Source organism: Gallus gallus, chromosome 4, assembly GCF_016699485.2.
Source record: "Gallus gallus isolate bGalGal1 chromosome 4, bGalGal1.mat.broiler.GRCg7b, whole genome shotgun sequence".
Classification (NCBI taxonomy): Eukaryota; Metazoa; Chordata; class Aves; order Galliformes; family Phasianidae; genus Gallus; species Gallus gallus.
In genome coordinates, this window is record NC_052535.1 from 49,245,408 (window position 1) to 49,264,851 (window position 19,444).

Sequence of the window (19,444 nt, forward strand, 5' to 3'; positions counted from 1 at the left end):
AGGCCTTAGCTTATAGAAGCAGGATCCTTTGACTGTTACAGCGAAGGCCAAGAGGCTACAGTTGTGCAGATACGTACCCGCTCTTCACTGTTGGCATTTTCCCCTAGGCTACTGAGAACATTCTCTACCCGGGCCAGGCGTCCTGAGAGAGAAAGCAAGAGGTTCACCACCTTATCCAAATCGCCGATGAACATCTTGTATTTGTCAAACTCGTTTGGTTTGCATAGCTCGCTGATCAACAGCTCCACCTCCTCTCCAAGAGCATTATTCATTTTGATGTCTGCAAGTAAGCCTTCCTTCGCTTCCTTCAGGATTTCCAGTTTGTGGGTCAAGCTCCCGATGAGCTCAGCCTGTCAGAAGGGAGACACATTGCCATGTTGGTCATTATCACGATCACACTGCTCATTTGGATGACGACAACAAGAGGATATGGTTACAGTTCATGAGGGGCAAGGTCAGGTCGGTAACAGCTGACAAAGACTACAGTAAGAAGGGAACAGAGATAACTCTGAATTTCCACATTCAGGTGATAATCTGAATCTGATAGCCTGGTAAGATTACATGAAGAACATCTTCAAAGGAGACATCCCATTTGGTGTGCCATATCCTCATATCCAGATACACATATCTGAAATTATATGTACTTTCCTTCAAAATGTTCTCTTAAGACTCTGGATGAAAAGATCACCAACCACATATCCTGCATCTTATAGCTCCTTGCCCCAGCCTGAAGTTTCTTGTGATGATACATGTTATATGACCCAGAATTGTACAAAACAACTGGCAGAAAAATGAATTTAAGTAGTATTACTAATGACATGACAGGAAACTGAGCTGGCATGTGTGGTTATATAGCTTAGCAAGAAAGAAGGACATTTCCCCCTCTTAAGGTACCCTGAAAGTGCTGACTGCTCCTTATTTGGCTGCCTCAGTGTTGAGCTGCAAGCCTCAAATTCAGTCCTGACCAAGGAGACACCATCAGTACTCTGCACTGGCTGTGCAGACTCTGCCTTATATTGAGAGATGCACCAGAAAAGCATTTGTACTGAAGATACTCTAAATGTACTTAGTGACAGATCGATTAAATACAAAGCATGTGCACTTTGTAACAGTAAAGGCAACTGTTTCACTGCTGAATAAAAGGAAGTCCCCAGGGTTCAGCTACTCTAGAAGCAACAGTGATGCAGGTGTGCTGGAGATGGTAACTTCAGTTAGGATTTAGGAGAAAGACACATGCAAAAGCAGAAGTCTGTGGCCTGAGGCTTGCAGTGCTTGCTTCTATTCAGTTGGAAGCAACAGTGTAGAGAGAAGGAAAAGCTCTTGATGTAAGGGATTGGTTATGCTTACTTTCTTCTGTTTATGCACTGATGAAATGCCATTCTATGTATGCTAATCTACTCAGCATACTAACATTGCAGGATGAAACAGAAGTAAATCACAAGGTTGCCTGAAAGTATTTTCTCGAAGTTTACTATCACAGCCTTCTTTCCATCAAAACTGCTGGTAATTTCTAACAGAAAGGTGTTGTTTTTCAAAAGAAAGAGTATCTTTAAATCCAGGTCAGGTTGGGGACTGCTTTTGCAGCGGAGAAGCAAATGGTACTGTTGAGGCAGACGCCACTAGATGGTACACTCTGTGCATCTTCTGGGGTCTGTGCTTTTCTGGCCACACTACAGTCCACTAGCAGCTTCCTTAATAACTTAATGAGCTTAATAACATGTGAGCGCATTCTCTAGAACAAATGTCAGGTTGCAGGTCTATGCTGGATTGACTGGTAATCCATGCCATTTCTTAATGGAGCATTCAGTGGGAGAGATCCCACCTGCTAGGATAAGGGATAACTGAAATTCCTTTGTCTGCATTCTCTCCTCAATACAAAATGGGGAGTGGTTCATCCAGGGAGAACCAGCACTTGCCTTCCCCTTTGCCTAAGATGCCAATGTCATTCCCAAAAGAAAAATCTGAGATCCTAATCAACTGACTACCAGATTAAGAGCTCCTGAGGAGCAGAAGGATGGAGCCAATTTCAACAACTTCAATGGCAGGGGAGAAAACCCTACTGCAGGATTCTGTAGGGTGGACACAAAGTCTGGCATTAACTTCAGCAGGTTTTCAGGAGACCTAAGTTGCTGACAGCTGGCAGTCCCTGCTGCAGCAGCTTTGCAGAATGTGCAGGCCTGCTCTCCTGTCCTTGCTAGCAGGAGGCCACAGGTCTGTCAGGAGTGATGTACCATTGTTCTGAAGGCCTGGGAGCTGGATGGGGACTACTTTGTGTTCATTACTCAGTGACTCTCCTACAATCTCAAACACCGACCAACACAGTTCCTTTGCAAATTTACAATGGAAATGAGCTTAGTTTACAGAAATGACCTCTCAGACTAGCTGCCTTCCCAGATAACGCCTATGCAAATGATATTTCATACACGATATTTCATACAGAGCATGAACAAACATGCCAGATGGATCTCACTGCCTGAGCCTAATCACTTCCATCTATTTCTGTTTTACCATGCAAATGCCATCTTTGAGACTTGTCTTCCAGTGGCAGGCACACATCTCCCTGTAAGGCTGTCAGATGCTTGCAGAGACCCCTTGGAGCAGCACTCTCCTTGTGCTTCACTACCTCTTACCTTTCAGGTTGGTATGAGCAGGCAGCTGGGCTTGAAGTCAAATGAGTTGATTGTGTACTAGAAGTATGGCAGGCTGTGGCCCTTGTCAGGTGTTTTTGATTGGTGACATATGCACCATCATGCACTAAATATCTGCAAAGTCACAAGTATTTGTACCGGTGGCAGGCAGAGCAAGTGTATCTTAGACCACAGTTCCCTAAAGACTCAATGAGGTCCTGCCTGCATCTCAAACACTCCACCAACTAAAGCTGATCTACTCACTCACTGCTCTTGTGTTAGATAGAGTTCTCATTCTGGATATCACTGTATTAAAGCCTGGAAGGGAGCAACTTTTGCTTAGCAGAAAAACATAAGAAAAGAAATGGTAAAGCAATGCCAAGAAGAGAGGTAACCTCTCCATGTCAGAGCTGTGGGATAAACTACACACTCCCAAACTACACCCAGTCTCACATCTTCTGCACTTTTAAACTTGGCATAGGAGTGGGGATCCAGAGAGAAAATGTGAAGCTGTCCTAGAGACACATGAATTCTTCACATTCTGAGAGACTAGATTTGGGGCCCTTTCTTTAAATCCATGCTTGATTTCAGTGCAGGAAAAATAAAGAACTATGTTTACAGCATGAGACTTGCATAAATATTTTTATCCTTCAGTTTGTTTAATCTCTGCTCTCTGTACAAACAGCATGAACTATGAGCTGTGTTACTTTGTCCACAGCAACATCTGATGTTTTATGTTTACAGGCAGGCCTGGATGCTTTTGACGTGAAGGTAGGAGGTATGTAAAGAGACACAGACATGCAAGTACCTGCGTGTGGCTCCTTGGAATTTGTGAGCTTCACAACATATCTGTAATTAGCAAGTAACCGACAGGAGACAACCACACGGGCAAATTAGAGGGCCCTACAAAAGCCCTAGAAGACAGAGTATCCAAACCTACAGCAAGAAGCTCAGGGGACAGTGAAATGTAGCTGCAGTACAAGAGCAAAATGTTTCCTGCTTCCCTGCCCTGCTCTCCCACTCCCTACCCAAGTCATCACATCAAGGTTGTGCTGACTGAATTACTGAGGAGCACAAAGTTTCCTGAACATCAGTGAAACAATAAGGTGTGGTGAAAAGGAGTAAACAGTGTTTTTCTGGAGGTGGCATGTGTAGACAACAGGTAAAATGGACAAACTGTCAGGAGGAAAACCATAGGGTGAAGCCTCATCCAGCAAGATGGTGCAGTAACTAGGTGGACTACATTCATATTTCTAAGCCAGCCTGTCCTTGCTCAAGTCACTCCTTCCTCTTCATGTTTTGCTGTGAGGCAGTGGCTGCCTCTTAAAACCTACACACTCAGCCTTTGGCACAGTACAGGCCATCTTCAGAGCTGTGGATGATTTGTACTCAAATGTGCAGTCAGATTAGCCCGCTTTGCTCTCTGGATCACCGTAACAAAGTTTCACAAGCAGCCTAAATGCATCCAGCCTCTGTGCACCTTGGGGCTGTATCAGCCAAGTTCTGAATTCAAACAGAAATACATTTTACTCTAGGGTTTATTACCATTTCATGAATGTAACCAGGAAGTGGTGGTGTGTGCTTTGAATTTACCTTCTTCTCGTTGATGTCCAGCAGGTCCTCCTCCTCCCCTACTTCTTCTGGCAAGTCTTTGATTTTATTCAGTAGTTCTGCTTTGGGTGCTGAAACATTATAATAAGCAGGGCAGGTGACCAGAGTTACAGGAGCTTCCTTTTCTTCTTTCCTACACCACAGGGAAGAAAAAGGAGTTCACTATGAGCCTTTTTGCCACGCCTACATCCATGGTCTTGCAGCACTCCCTCCTCAGTACCCCCTTGGTGTTATCAACCACAAAGGAAATAGCTGATTCTCACCAACAGAGGGTGCACGTCAGCTGCTTTCATCTCTCTCCCGTGCAAAACAGCACAACTGCTTTGTTTAAATACTGACTAGCTAACAGCTCTGAACAGGGCCAGATCTTTGCTGTAGATAAATCAGCACAGCTCAGCTGGTGATGCTTAGACTGGCATCAAGTATTACAGCTTACTTCTGTGCAGTTCTCCAGCTAGCATTTGGGAATCTGTTTCTTTGAGCAGCCACACTGCAGACTTGGACTGATATCTGCACCTGGATGCAATAAGGCACACCCAGATCTCCTTCCCAAACCAAGCCCCTCATTATCTTTTTCCCACCACTGTTTTGGTTCTGATTTTACTCTCGTACTTGCTATGGTTCATTTCCTGCCCCATTACCAAGTTCAGCATTGTTTTCTATGCATCCTGGAGAAGTGAGCTCATCTACAGAAGAACTGATGAGAAAAGTCATTCAAAAGCGCCCTGCCAGTCCTTGCTCCTGGGACCAGGGAATCACACCCTCTGCCACTGTCCATCTACTACGATTAGGAAAAGTTCTGCACAAGCTCATCCCTTAACGCAAGGAAGCAGCGAGTTCTGCTGCAGTGTTAACCCACAACCACAACGAACAGTGCTTACATGTTATCTTCTGCTACTGTCCTGCTAGCTTTCTTCTGTGTCATCTTCCTTTTCATGTTGTTCTCCTTCAGCAAGCTGGTTCCACTGGGGAAAAGCCCTTCCATTAGGTCCATGGTTGTCTTCATTTTGGAGTCAGGATCCAGGATATCAGCCAGAGACTTGTCTTTATGGACAATCTCTTTTGCTAAAGCCTCTGACTTAATATCCTCTGGGCTTTTTTTCTTTGTCTTCACTGGAGGACATGTGTTGAGTGTCCCAGAGTCTGCGCTGCCATTTTCTGACTCTCTGGTGATAACTGCTGGTTCTCTGTGGTTGTCCTCAGGTTGAGTCGTGGGTTCTCCATTAGAGCTTTGAGGCCCTTCAGAGGAAGTAGCTGATCGGTGCTGCTTATCCACAGTAGGTGAAGAATTAGTCCTCTTTGATAAAGATGGTGAGAAGGACCAATTATTTTCACTGCTATTCGTGCCCAACCCTGTTATCTCCCTCTTGGCCAGGGCTTTGGAAAAGCTTTTGAAGCTGCTATGGACAGAAAAATTCTGTGAGATGAAGATAAACTTACCACACAGGATCTTTGTGAACAGATGCTGAAGGCCTAAGACAAGGAAGTTTTCTTTCTCACACACTCATTTCTGTCTCTTACTTTGCCCACACTGTGAAGCTATTGGCAACAGAAGCATTCCATTCCCTCAATCTGGATGCTGCTGTTTTGTCACTCCACCGTAGAAATCACCAGTGAGTGTCAGTCAGTTTGTTTTGTGCTCATGGGCTGGGGACATTGAGTCTCACCACTTGGGAATGCCAGCCTGAGCGCTCCACACTTGATATGGCTTTTTCATGTTACGAAAGCCCTAGCCAGATTCTTCCATGGAGGAAGAATCCCTCTTCCCTCCTTGGGAGTAAGGGAAGTTGTGCTGAGTTAAATCAGCCGGGCACCTAGCCCTAAGCCCAATCCTTCAGGAAAATTTCACTATGCAGTGTTACTGTGACATATTAGTGCTGTCGCTTCTTGGCACATGGTCGCTGTTTCATAACAGGATTGTTTTGTGACAGATATAAAATGTATTCTGGGAAGTCTAACAGTTTGGAAAGCCATGAATTTTCATATTTTTCTCTCAGAAAGCAGTAACTGGAAAGAGTAAGCAACTATTCTTACTCTTCATGCTGGAGTGTGAGAAGAAACTCCACTGAAATCCATACGGTAATTACAGGCAGAATGCGACCAGAATATTTTCTCACTTAAAACCCTCTTTGCCTTGCCTCACAAAGCTTTTAGCCTTCTTGCTTTGTGACCTGTCCTGCCCATATCATTTAACAATGCTCTTGGCAGCCAGCAAAACCCAGCGGCAGCGAGTCTGTCTGTCTGTCCCTCTCCCCTTATAATCTGTGCAATCCCCTGCAAAGCTTCACACTCAGCTAGCAGCTGTGGGTGGGTTGTTGCGGAATGCCAAGCTGTGCAGGTCAGTCACATTTGGCTGGAGCCCCACATATCTTACTGTATATGGCCCTACAGTGCCCGAGATGCTGTGTGATAGCTCTCCCTTACCTCACTTTGTCCTCTGTGAGCCTGATGGATTTGTCTCCAGCTGCCCCATATTCCTCAAGTGCAGTTGGTGGGGGAGGAGGTGGGAATTCCTCCGTGCCATTCACTGAAGTGCAAGAGCTCAGCTCGGGAAGAGGATGGGGTGGCAGTGGGGGTGAGAAGGCTGGAGCAGTGACAGCAGGCTGGGAAGGCATGATGAACACCTCATCGTCTTCATCATCCTGCAGCAACGGTGGAGGTGTGAGCTGCAGGCATGACTCTGAGATCCGGAGGTGAGTTGTCGCCTGGGGAGAAGGAGTCTCTGGGTCAGAGGAAGTGCTGCTCTGTGTCGGAAGGGACTGCCACCTCTGGGAGAACTTTGGCCCATCTGCTGGAGGAGGCACCACAGCATGCGGCAAGCTGTTGTCTTTGACTGAGTGAGCCCACATCACTCTGGGTGGGAGGGATCTTTGCAGCTGCCCTGCTTTCCTTCTGCACACAATCTCCTCTGAGGGAGCCTCGAGGGACCTATCCTGAAGAGCATCCAAAGACTGTGTCTGAGTAGTACTGCTGCCCCCTGGAGGAAAAGCATCTTGTTTGGCATGATGCTGTCTCAGAGCCTGGCCATCGCCTGTGGCCTGCAAGTCGGAGGGAGTCTGGGCAGGTGTACTAGGGGAGGACTGGCTAGATGCAGAAGGAATGAGGAGCATGGATTTAAAGCCTTGCTTTTGCTCAGGATAGTGACTCCTTGCCTCTGCTGGAGATGAAACAAATGCAGAACTCCTGCTATCTTGTCTGGAAAGTTCTGAGACTTTATGGTTCTTGGTCAGTGAGGAAGACCCAGCGCCAATCTCACTGACGTGGGGCGGATGGGGATAATAACTTGTAAATGTCATTTTTTCTGAGTGGCTTCTTTCTTTCTTGCTGGAAGACCTACCAAAAAAAAAAAAAAAAAAAAAAAAGAGATAGACCACTTAAAGTTTAACAATTAATCAAGGAACAGGAAAAGCTGCTGTACACCTGCTTAGAGATCAAATCAGGCAACCATTCTGGAGGCTTGAGTCAGTGCCTGTTAATCCACATGAGGTTCAGTCGTGATTTTGAAAGCAGAGGTAAATGCAGTCTATTAATTCCAGGGACACTAAGCCAGATCCCCTCCCACTCACCATCTCCCATCATTTTCGGCGGGTGCTAGACCATACAGATCTGGACACACACATAGCGAGCATCACAGCAAAAACTCAGTAGAAAAAAATCTTGGGAAAATCTGATTGCCTGGCTTCCCTTCAGTCTCATTTGGATTCTGTTTATTACAGATGGCACAGGTAGTGAATGCAGTAAGGAAAACTATTTGACCTAGTCTACCATCGGAGTACATTCTCAATTGCTGTTAAGTTTAACAATTAATGTGGAGTACTGCACCCAGGCCTGGGGCCCCCGGCACAAGAAAGATTCCATGATTCTATGAATTTCCATTTTATGGGCCAAAAAAATCCCATCACATTATTTGCTCCTTTTGGGAAGCGCCATTGTAAAGATTCTGCTGTTTTTATGAGAAAAAAGTGAGGTAAAAATGCACTATTTTGACTTCATAGAAAAATTTTAGAAGCTCTTACAATGTTGGGATCCCATTAGGTAGAAGAGTTCCACTTATGTTCGCAGCTGTTACCAAAAAAATCACAACATACTTCAAGCACATGTTATGGTTGCAAACTAAGAAGATTAAATTATTCTTTCCTTATCTTTTAAAAGGTTATCATGTAAGCCTGAGAAACAGGGCCTGGCCTCTGAAGCAAGGATTCTGCTCAGAATATGTAGTCAAACCTACTTGCTTGTATGGTTATTTAGTTGGAAAACTAAATGAGCTCTAATAATAGCACTAGAACATGCAAGAGATGGCCTAAAAACATGAGGCCATGCCATAAAACAATAAAATACAATAAAGCTGTACTGCCTATACATTTTCTGTTCTCGAGACGCGTTGTTCAAGCAGTCTTACACTTCTAGCCCATGAGGTTTGAGACTTGGGGCCCAAATTTGCTGCCAGGCATGCTGGTACAAATTAAGAACAACTCTGACAAAGACATGGGTCGTTGGCTTTATTCTGGTGTAACTGAGAATAGAATTTGGCAGCCTTTGCCTGGGGGTGGGGAAACTTTCCAGACAGAATACTCTTGGTATTGTCTGTGGTTCCTGGACAGTAGCAGTGTGTATTCTTTTAAGATGCTCAGTATTTGTCAGGAACACCAGATGGTAATTCTCTAATTTAAAGACCTCTCCTACTGTGGAGGCAACTGTGGGTTCTAAAACTGATGGAGCAACAATCATTCCCAGGAGTGCTTATGAGCCAGCTATTGTATGACACCTGCAGAGCAGATCAGTAGCACAGAGCGTAAGTTATGTAGCTTATGTGACAAGACCAAATGCTCACTTGTGTAAGCTGACCATTTGATAGTTTTCTTCCTTGATCAAGTGAGATGGTACAGATGGTCCCATCTCCTCTCCATCACATTAAATGGTTGCGTTCCAAGGGAACCTAGAAGTGTAATTCCTACTGCCTGGTCCTGACTCTCTGGAAGGGCTTGTGCATGCAGTATAAGTAAGCAAAGATAGGATGGTGATGGCTATATGTGAGAAAACTGCCAAAAAAATAGCTATTTGGGGCTGACAATCATAGGACAGACAAAGATTTGCATCTCTTAAGAAATGGATTAAAGACGTTGCAGTAATCCCATATTACCCAGACTGATACACTCATACCAGAGTAGGGGAAAGTTCAACGTTACCCTGATAGCAGAAGTAAGTCCTTCTGTGAATCACTGGAATATGGCTAAGGACCTAGTTTACTTGTCCTTATAGCTTTGCAAAGGACTCGTATCTTGCTCCCACTGAGACTTAACTGCAAAACTTCTTCCAGCTTCAGGAACACAGTATCAGAACCGTTTTGCTTTCAAAAACCCTGCCCACTCTTATTTAGTTCACTCCAAATTCAGCAATGTTAAAAAACAAACAAAAACGACCACTAAACAGCAAAGGCTTAATGAGGAGTGCTTTGCAGCCTCTGTGGTGGGAACCTGCATCCTCAGAGCCAAGGGCTTTTTCTTGTCTTCTTTGTCTTTTTTCTTTGTCTTCTCTCATCCAATTCTGATCAAGAAAGGAAAGCAACCTCACCTCTCCCAGAAGAAACGTGCTTGCAGAACACGCAAGATGCCAACAGAGCAGGGACTTTATAAAAATGCTGGGTTAATACCAATAATGTTTGTACAATGAGACATGAAAATGAGAATCCTATACTTTGTGCCACAATAAACTTGTTTTCAGTCTGAGTGATCCATCTAATTATATAGAAAACAGTTGGGATTTAAAAAAAAAGCAGAAACCAGTTTTGGGGAAGAACGATGAAATGGCAGCTCTAGAACATACGGGGAGGCAGGACGAACTAAAAGAGCTCTGATGTTCTCTCAAGGAAAAAAAAAAAAAGGAAAAACTATTCTGACCTTAAGAGAAAGAGTGCATTTTAAGCAGTCATAAAAGGACAGGCCTGAAGGCAGAACGAGTTCCTTTAAAATAACATCTGTGTTTTCTTGGGAAGAAAAACTTTGCCAGCCAGGCAAAGTAAGACCCAGCCAGACTAGGAGCTTTCCCTTACTTCCAGCTGTAACTCCCCTACACAGAGCTGCAGAGTGAAACCTTTGGAGACAGCAGTGTTAAATCCCATTGTGACAACAGAGTGGGACAACATTTACTACAAGTTTGTAAGAGAAACAGAGCTCCATAGTGAGTAATTATTTTGGTCTCTCTTGATGGTTTTTACTGTAATATGAGTTAGCTGTTCGGGCACTCAGAGCTTAGGGCAAGCATCTATTTATTATTTAAATGTAAATACAGCAAGATCAACTTCAGTCCTGGTTAGCTTCAAAACAATCTATTGCTAAATGGATAGTTACATAAGTCCTAATATTACGCCTTTTATGATTATGCTTTTCTATTTTTAAAAGCATTTGTCTCTCTCCTGTTGCTGAGCAAGATATCCTGCCTACACAAAATACAGCAGCCTAAATGCAAAGCTCCCAGATAAATGAGATCTCCCTGTTTTAGCCCACACAGATGTTCACTCGCTTCTGGGGAGGCAGCACCCGGGACTGGAGAAAGCCAGACAAAGAGAGAGAGACATCATGGTATTTTTTCCTTTGGAGTCCTTCAGTTCTGATAATTTCTAACAGTGGATCAAACACGTTTGGAAGGTACATGGTTTGTCTGTTGCCGCAGAAACACACTCCAAGACAACACGATTGTGGAGAAAAAAATTAAGAGTTAATGTTAGCAGTGGTGAAAAACAGCTCATGGCAACTTACTCCTTCTAACTCCACTGGGCAGAGCATGCTCGTAACTGCATCCACACAGACTTTCTCTAGCGTGTCCCTAGCCACCCACTGACACAGACAGCACATCACAACTGCTGCTAGCAGCTGGGTAATAAGAGCTGACCCTGAAGTGATAAAGGGGACAATAACATGTACCCACCTGGTTCCTGCACTGATTACATAGAAAGGATCTCTCACCATGGCACCAAATTCACTGCTTTCTCTTCTCAGCAGGTCCTGGAGTGGAAAGACAGCATTATCAGCAACAAATGAAAGAAAGCAACAAAACACTGATGCTCCCTACTAAGAAGCCATAGCACATACCACACAGTACTCATAGCTAAGCCCTGCCTCCTCTAAAAACATGCCCAAATGTATCAGTGGGAGCTGGGTGCTCACTGATGTTTAAATATGCAAGCAAGAAGCTGAGGTATCATTAAAACAGCCTTAGCCAGAGAAGTTGGACAGTGAACAACCTGTGCCCAAACCCAGCACCAAAACAGGAGGAAAATGCTGCAGAGAGATGCTGAGCAGCACAGAGGTCAGGAGCTCCAGTCACAAGCACATGTGCTGAAAAACATCACCAAGTTTTGCACTCAGTTTTTTGAACAGAAGTGCTGGACCTAACTCCTCTTTGGGCATCTAATCCAAAACCAGGGAAATGCCAGAGCTGAAATAGCTTTGTGAATCTGACTCTCTGTGCCATAAGACTACTATGAGACGTGAAAGCAAATGCTACGCCTGCTTTTGAAGAGGTTGGCATTTTCTCCCAAGTGACCTCTTCAGCACAGCGCAACCCACTGCCCCCTTCCCCACACCCTTCCTTGTTCTTTTTTTTTTTTGGCCACTGTTGCTACAGGGTAAGGCTAAGAGCAGGTCTTAATTTAGGAGTTGGAGAGCTGGGAGATATGCAGGCTGAGACAGATTTAAAAAGCAGAAGGGAAAGAAGGCTGAGAATCTGCTCTGAAGACCGAGCGCTAATAATTCCACACGGCTATCTATTTCCTTATATCTCTAAACAAATTCCTACAGTGACACTGCAACGTGATTTATATGTAGCCTGAAAGGAATATCATACGCTGTACGCAAGGCCCTGCAAAATATATGGTGAGGCTGAGAAGTCTGCTGCTAAACTGGAAATAAACATTTCCCACAAAAAAATCACAAAAGGTCCCAGAAAACCCCAACCACCCCATTGCTTTGGCTTCGTCCCTCACTTGTTTTTTTTTACTGTTGTATTGGAGATGGTTCAGAAACAGAGCTAAGAGAGCACTCAGATATACTTTCAAGCAGACACTAAAATTTTGCTGCATATGTTTGAAGTCAAACGTGCTTTCCTGAATTAGGAAGTAAGAACAGGATTTTCACCAGAGCTTCGCTGCCTCTGAGACTAAACACTCGCTCCAGAAGTGAATACAGCCAAGGCCCCCTGGAAAAGAGCAGCAAGGGCTCTACCCTCTTTTTGGATTTGGAAGAAGATGCTGGAAGACGCTGTGAGCAGCTCTGCGCCACTGTTTACCATGTTTCTTGAGCTGGCTTCCACCAGGCAGAACTCTGGTTTGGCTGATGAATGTACACAAGATTAAACATGAGCCAGCAAGGGAAACATTAAGGATTTCAAGAACTTCCCTGTGCGTCTCCTGCCTGAGACAGCAGGCTGGTTAAATGTGAGCTGTTAATTGACCGTTGGGATCTGAGGTCTGTGGAGAGAGGATATGCAGAATGTAACACCAAGGGGTCTGGGCAGATGACTCCTTTCCCTGCCCAGAGCACTCTCCCCATATCCCTTTTTACAGTACTCGATTCAGTATCCCCTCACTGCACCTTCATAATCCTTCTGGGCAGCCATAAATGTTTGAATAGCAGAAGGGGTCCTGGGTCTCAGATGCCCTTTAAATACGCAGACCTGCCCAAACACAGACTATTTGCAACAAGAAGCCTGCCTACACATTCAGGCTGCTTCCTCCCTCTCTCTGTGATGAGCAGAGCCTGGTGTGAAGACAGGGACAGGGGAGCAAGCCCACCGCTGCTGCAGATCACAGTGGCTTGAGCAGCTGCAGTTACCTAAATAGGTCTGCACAGATCGCAGCCTGGGCAGTTGTTCTTTAAGAAGTTAGCCTATTTCCACTATTTACTGTCCGTGGAGTCAGTCAAATTCCCTGTTCATGACATCAGTGCTATGTTCCCAACCACCAAGCAGGGGACATGGAGAGAGAGGACTGGGTCTCCTCTAAATTTCTTCCACAATGTTTCCCTCCAGGGCTGGAGGCAAAACTTAGCAGTTACTTGGCAGTGCCTGTTCTGAGCATTTCCCAGCACTGTCAGGCACACCATGAGCAGGGGCAATTTCAAGCAGCCTTTAAGATCCTCTGCTTTGCACTAGGGAAGTGGGCTAAGGAAAAACAGCAGCAGCAGCATGGAGTACACCCCACCAGAAACATCCCAGTGCTTTCCCACTGATGCTGGCAGGTAAACGCATGACACATTGGATGGTCTGCCAGGGACAGGAAGCACACAAACATGTTATCAGCAGATGCACTGAAATCCCTGCATCTGTGAAATCCCTGAAGGAGCCCCAGCAGTGAGAAAGCAGAACAGAAGCAATACCTCAGCGGCAAGCAATTAAAACAGCATCCTAATGTACAAGGAATAAATGGTCTGTACCTCAGCATGCATTTAACCTTTCAGTACCAGTGGAGTTATTCCTGGGACAGAGCATCAGTCTGTTGCCTGACATCCCCCATTTCCCCGCTTTCCTGAACAGACAATCCAATTTCTACATACCTGGTGGTTTTTATCCGCTGTGGGGGACGATCTGGAACGTGTGTGCACAGGGACATATGCATTCCTTTGCTGATTGTCATATCTATCAAGCAAGTCTTCCACAGACACTGATTTCCCAGATTTCCCGGGTGTTTCAAAGCTCCGCTCCTTCTTCCCATAGCAAGGTTGGCCTTGTGGGCGCAGAGGATCTGTCTGCGTACCTTTGGTGACCTCCATTTTGGCTCTGTAATCCCAACACCTGTCTGTTTTCGATCTGCTCATGATCGAGCTGTCCCGGTGTCCTTTCTTCTGCTCATCCCCACTCCCATCAAAGCAGCCCGTCAGCCCCGGAGGAAGGGTGGAAGACACCCGCCCTGTCCTGGCTATCCACTCAGTGAACTCTCTCTGGCGGAAGAGGTTCTGATCCTGGAGAGAATTCATGCTGGAGGCAGAGGAAAGGCTCTGGCTGTCCTGGCCACCTGCTTGCAGGTAGGAGCTGTGGGATCGCTCCCTGAGCAGCCCAATGTCCTGTGAGGATGGTCGTTTGCCCGTTTTGCGCTCAATGTAGTCGGCGAGGGCATTCTGCTGGAGTTGCTTGAGCTCTGGCTTAGAGAGGCTGACTGTGGAAGAAGCTTTGCCATCCCTTTCAAAGATCTTACGCCTGTCAGCCACCGTGTTCTCTGGGAATACAAAATGGAGGCCTTTCTTCTGGAAGGAGAAAGGTGAGGGCTCCCCATCAGAGATGCCCACCTCATTCATCTTCTCTGGCTCTGAGTAAGACCGCTTCTTCTGTTCCGCTGTCAGCCGCTTCCGGCCCCCGATGCGCAAGATGTGCGGTGTCCTGGAGTGGTCGAGGGCAGAGAGGCTGCCTTCCGTTGGCGTGACGCTGTGTCTCTCCTTTGGGGTGTGGGGAGACGGTGCCATGCTCCTCATGCCCACATGAGCCGAGGCAGGCCGCTGAATCGTCCTCTTGGGCATATTCGCAAACGGGGGGCTGATGCGCCGGAAGGAGGTGGCCCTCAGCACTCGGGACTGTGCGTCTTTAATGCTGTTCCTGTAGGCCCTGTTGAATGGTGTGTCCAGCTGTGACCCGTGGGCATCCTGGATGTTGTCCTTCCAGAGGACTTCTTTCTCAGGCTCCCCTCCTAGCTGGAATGTGCTTTTGCTTCTTGGTAGCTGAGCCACCCTTACCTGCACTTCACTTTCAGGACATGGGCCATAGTACTCATTGCATCTTGCCAGCTTCGCTGAAGCTGCCATCTGCAGCTCCACACAGCGCCAATCAGCCTCTTCCAACTTCCTGTTCCTGACAGAGGGGCTGGAGACCCCGCTCATCTCACTGGGCAGCTGGGTGCCAAGTTTGCTCCGCGTGTCCTCTGGGCTGTTTGGAGAGCTCTTGGTGCTGGAAGGCTGGCTTACCCTGCTGAGCCCATAGTGCTGGCCAAAGCTGGGAACGCCAGCACTCTGGGGCCGCTGAGTGCTTTGCTCTCGCTGCTCAAATTTGTTGACCTTCTCCAGCACAGAGCAGCGGGACTTGCTGGGATCTGGTTTGCCATAAAGAACACCTTGGGTGCTGCTAGAGCTGAGCCGGCTCCTCCCAAGATCAGAGGTCTTTGGGTGCTGCAAAGGAATCTCCTCGTATTTTGGCTCAACAGCATGGGATGGGGCCATGCTCTTGCCCTCGTCCTGCCTCACAAAGGCCTGCGGGTCTGCATTGCTCCACTGTCCCCTGTGATCCCTCTCCTCTTTGCTGCTGCTGTTCAAGTAGGACAGCTTGGCACTGGAATAATTTTCACATGGCTCAGAGCTGCTTTGCCTCCTGGAGCTCTCAGGGATGTTCTGCAAAGAAGAGAAGCTATACTGCCTGGATTTGCTGTGACCCCACTGGAGGTGAGTGGCAGCATCTCTCTCATTTATCTGCACGTTGCCATTTTTGTCTGCCTGGGATTCATCTTCCCGGTCCTCTCTGGGCTGGTAGGGGTTTTTTCTCTCACCGGCATCTCTTGGCTGGATCTGCGGGGCTTGAAAGCTGTGTTTAGAGGCCTGTGCAGGACTCACAGTGTCTCGGTTGCTGTGTGCTACCTTGTAAGAGGGTAACAACTCCTCCTTCCTTGACATGCTTAAGTAGACTTCTGGACCTGCTGTGTTATGAGGTTTTTCCTGGACAAGCTTTGCTGTGGCATCGTGCTTTCTCTCAGCATCTGGGGGCTCGTAGAAAACAGCCAATCTGTTTGTAGTACTTTGGTTTCCATTCTCATCAAAGCCCAGGGTGCTGCTGGCTGCACCTTTGTCATATGAGGCTGGAAGAGATGGAGAGTAGCCACTTTCTTTGGCCAGAGCTGGAAAAAGAGTCCCATTATTGCTTGCAGAAGGCTGGGGCACCTGGGCATAGTGTGGCTCTGGAGAAGGTACTGGGTAGACCCCAGTAGGCAGCAGGGGCTGCCCTGGCTGGGAATAGCTCTGCTTGGGCTTCACTGTGGGGCTGCTCTCCGGGCTCTTCTCCACCACTGTATGCAGCTGCCCTTCTCCATAGTGGGTCTTCAGCAGAGGTCCCTGGGAGAGGGGGCTGACAAGAGGAGACCAGGACCCTTTCAGCTGGCTTCGGCTAGGCTTGTTCAGATCAAGGCCAGAACATGAGCTGGGTCTCTCGTGATGCCTGATGGCTGCGTAGCTGTCGCTGCGAGTGGGAGGCAAGGGAGGTCCCTTGTGGGGTTTACTTTCGCTGTCTGAGCAGCCCTGGCCTGGCTGCATCCAGGAGGGAGCTGTGTTGTTCCGGCTGAAGTTGTGGAGTCTGCCATGGCCACGGCCGTCCAGAGAGGCCCGGGCCTCACTGCTTGGAAGCAAAGCAGAGGATTTCACCTCGTACTCCTCAGAAATCCTTCGCTGGGAATCATAGACTGTCTTGACATACCTGATGTCAGCTTGCTTCATGCCCTCCGGCAGGCTGCCGCGGGAGCGCATGCTGTCTGTGGAGCACGAGTGCTCCTTGCTGAACGGCGAAGCGGCGTACTCAGGAATGCTGGAGTTGGTGGAGAAGGAGCTGTAAGCTGAATCTCTCTTGCTGTGCAGGTGGGAGAGCTGGTCGATGCTGTTGGTGGATTTGGCTGGGGACAGGTGACAAGGATGGTAGCCAGGGGAGGAGTGGTCCAAGCTTTCCATGCTGCCCTGAGAACTGTACTGGTCAGGGCTTCTCCTCAGATAGCCATGCTCATAACCAGAGAGATCGCTGGTTGAGGAGCTGGGGAAGAGCGAGAGGAGAGTAAGAACCCACTGTTAGCAGAGAAGAGGCACAACAACTTTTCAGTGAGCTCAGAAGCAATATGTTTAGCTTTGAGACGTGCAGATGAAAACCCATATTTGGGCCTTGCTCCATCCCCTGTTTGCAGTCATCTCAGTTCACTAAAAGGAACTGCTTGACATTGCAACACATGGCTCTTATTTACCACCAAGGGGTGGGAGGAGAGAAACGCAGACAGAGAGACAGAGCATCTCTGGAGCCAGGGAAGATCAACTCCACCCATCAAACCTATCCAAAGCACTTGAAAAGCTGAATGAGTGCCGACGCCACCAAGGAGGAGGAGAGGATCATATGAGGCGATCTGGGGGGAATCTAATCTCTTCCTTTTTTTCCCATTTCATTCCTTTTTATGGAGATGAAGGCTATGCCCTGGCAAGCTTCCTGGAAATTCAGCTGTCCCGAGGACAGTTTGTTTGCTGAGAAAGAAAACTAAGCTGACAAGACAGAGAAGAGATGCACGTGTCTGTGCATGGAGGCAAGTTGGGGGTGCAATGATATTAAGTTTTAGAACAGCCCAGGAAGCCTTCCCAGGCCCCTCACATGTAGCTCTACAAGTCTGAGTGCACCTTGGCACCTGCTCCGAGACACACGTGTTGGCAGAGGACTCACGGCCTCCAGAGATGCATTCAAATGAAGATATTCAGAGAGCTTCCTATCAGCTGGAAGGGAGCTGCTTGTGCTGGCCATATTTCCTCTGCACCTCACATGGGGATATCACAAATATGTGCGGAGATCCCCCCCTAGGTAGAATAAAATGCAGCACAGATGCAGAGGAACACAGAGACAGGCAGAAATAGATCTTGCGAAACTCAGGATAAAGCTGGTTTACTCATTTAAATGTACCACTATGGTAGTGAAGAAAAAAAAATCTCCCTGGCAATGCTCTGTGCAGCCGTGGCCAGCTGGCCACTAGATGTTCCCCATACTCCTCTCCAAGCTCCCAGGAGACACAGCCGTGCTGCCAAAGGCTCTGCAGGAGCTGCGGCTGGGAAGCAAAGCCCCCAGGTGGGAAGTGAACGTGCTACAGGATGAGCTGTGCTTCAAGCCAGGGAGGAACATACATTTTTTTCTGTAACGATGCCCTCGCTTTTTTTAACGTCAAGTTTTCCCTTCCACCCCTCTGCCAAGACTTGGTTCTATCTGTAAAAGATATGATGTTTAAATCCCAGTGGCTATAAGGAGAACTTCCTGCTCCTGAAACCCTTCTGCTTTGCCAGGGAAAAATGTTTCTTTTCCTTACTGCTTAATTGTATTTTTTGATTTTTTTCCTTCTGCTGGAGAAACAACTGTGCTGCCCTTCTCCATGGGGGCAAGCCATGGGATACAGAGCAGGACTCCAGCTCCTGTATCTGGACCCAGAGATGGTCACCTTAATATACTGGCAGAGGGCTCTCTTCTTGTTGAGGAGGAGAACTTTTTAAGCAATTAGCTGCATAGATGTTAATCACTTCACAGAGCACTTACTTGAGAATTCGTCTGGGTCACCAAAGAGGAAGCAAAGCCCTCCTAATTCCAATCCTAACCGTGGCTGTTTGTAATCCCACCAGCTGTATGAAGGCAACTTTATTTTGCCACCAAATTTTTGTTCCCTTCCTTCATTCCTGTGCTTTAGATTTAGACCCTGATCTTGTAGTCAGCACCGACAAGGGAGACCCTTAGGCATGAGGTAGAGCCTCCCTGAAGCCAGTGTGACACCGCAAACAATGACACAGTATTTGGGGTTTAGAAGCACACTAGTTTGGAATCCCAATTTCCATGCCTATGGATGGTATGTAAAAACATGAAATCTAAAATAAAAACGCTGGTGTCTCTGTGTTTCTGCCTATGCAGCACACAACCACAGCTGTATAGTGCTTACCTGGAGTGGTAGGACTGAAGCCAAGGGGTGCCAAGCATACCCTGAGATATTTGCATCATGCTGGGATCGGGTTGGTTCTCCAAAAGTTTGGTTGAATGCCAGGAGTGAGGTCGGCCCGGAGTTTCACTCCGCCTAGGTAAAAGCAGAAGGATTTTGCACGTCAATCTCAGACCAGCTCTTTCAAGGATGATGAACGTGAAGAAAGTGACAGAAACATTTGAAACATACTCACTTCTAACTCATCAATGACCGAGAATCCCCAAACATGCCACACATACTCTCCTTTGCCCCAGCCTTTGGGTCCAGGGGCAGTACAGGAGCTGCGTATCGTTGAAGACACAAATACGACAGCTTGCAGGACAACCTCACCTACACCTACATAGCATGAACCCACGAGGAGGATATGACACATCTTCAAAGCCTCTGTCTCACTGAAATTTTCATGGCGCAGCATGTCCTGAATAAATTAGTAAACAGATTAAAATGTCCTCTGTAGATATTAAACAGACACCAAACGAGGACT

The 19,444-nt window shown here is 47.0% G+C and overlaps 1 protein-coding gene across 16 annotated transcripts in view; it reads right to left on the reverse strand.

The window, feature by feature from the left end:
- SHROOM3 (shroom family member 3) overlaps positions 1-19,444 on the reverse strand; it is a 139,926-nt gene that overhangs the window by 1,552 nt on the left and 118,930 nt on the right. For 15 of the 16 annotated variants that reach the window (XM_420592.8, XM_015276436.4, XM_004941166.5 and 12 more), the window contains 7 exons: positions 18,922-19,053; positions 13,787-17,003; positions 11,163-11,239; positions 6,663-7,571; positions 5,120-5,638; positions 4,221-4,371; positions 78-350 (listed from right to left, as the gene is read on the reverse strand). In XM_420592.8, the coding sequence (XP_420592.5) occupies positions 78-350; positions 4,221-4,371; positions 5,120-5,638; positions 6,663-7,571; positions 11,163-11,239; positions 13,787-17,003; positions 18,922-19,053 (5,278 nt within the window). The remainder of the gene's footprint in view (positions 1-77; positions 351-4,220; positions 4,372-5,119; positions 5,639-6,662; positions 7,572-11,162; positions 11,240-13,786; positions 17,004-18,921; positions 19,054-19,444) is intronic. The other variant, XM_004941163.5, reaches the window with a different exon arrangement.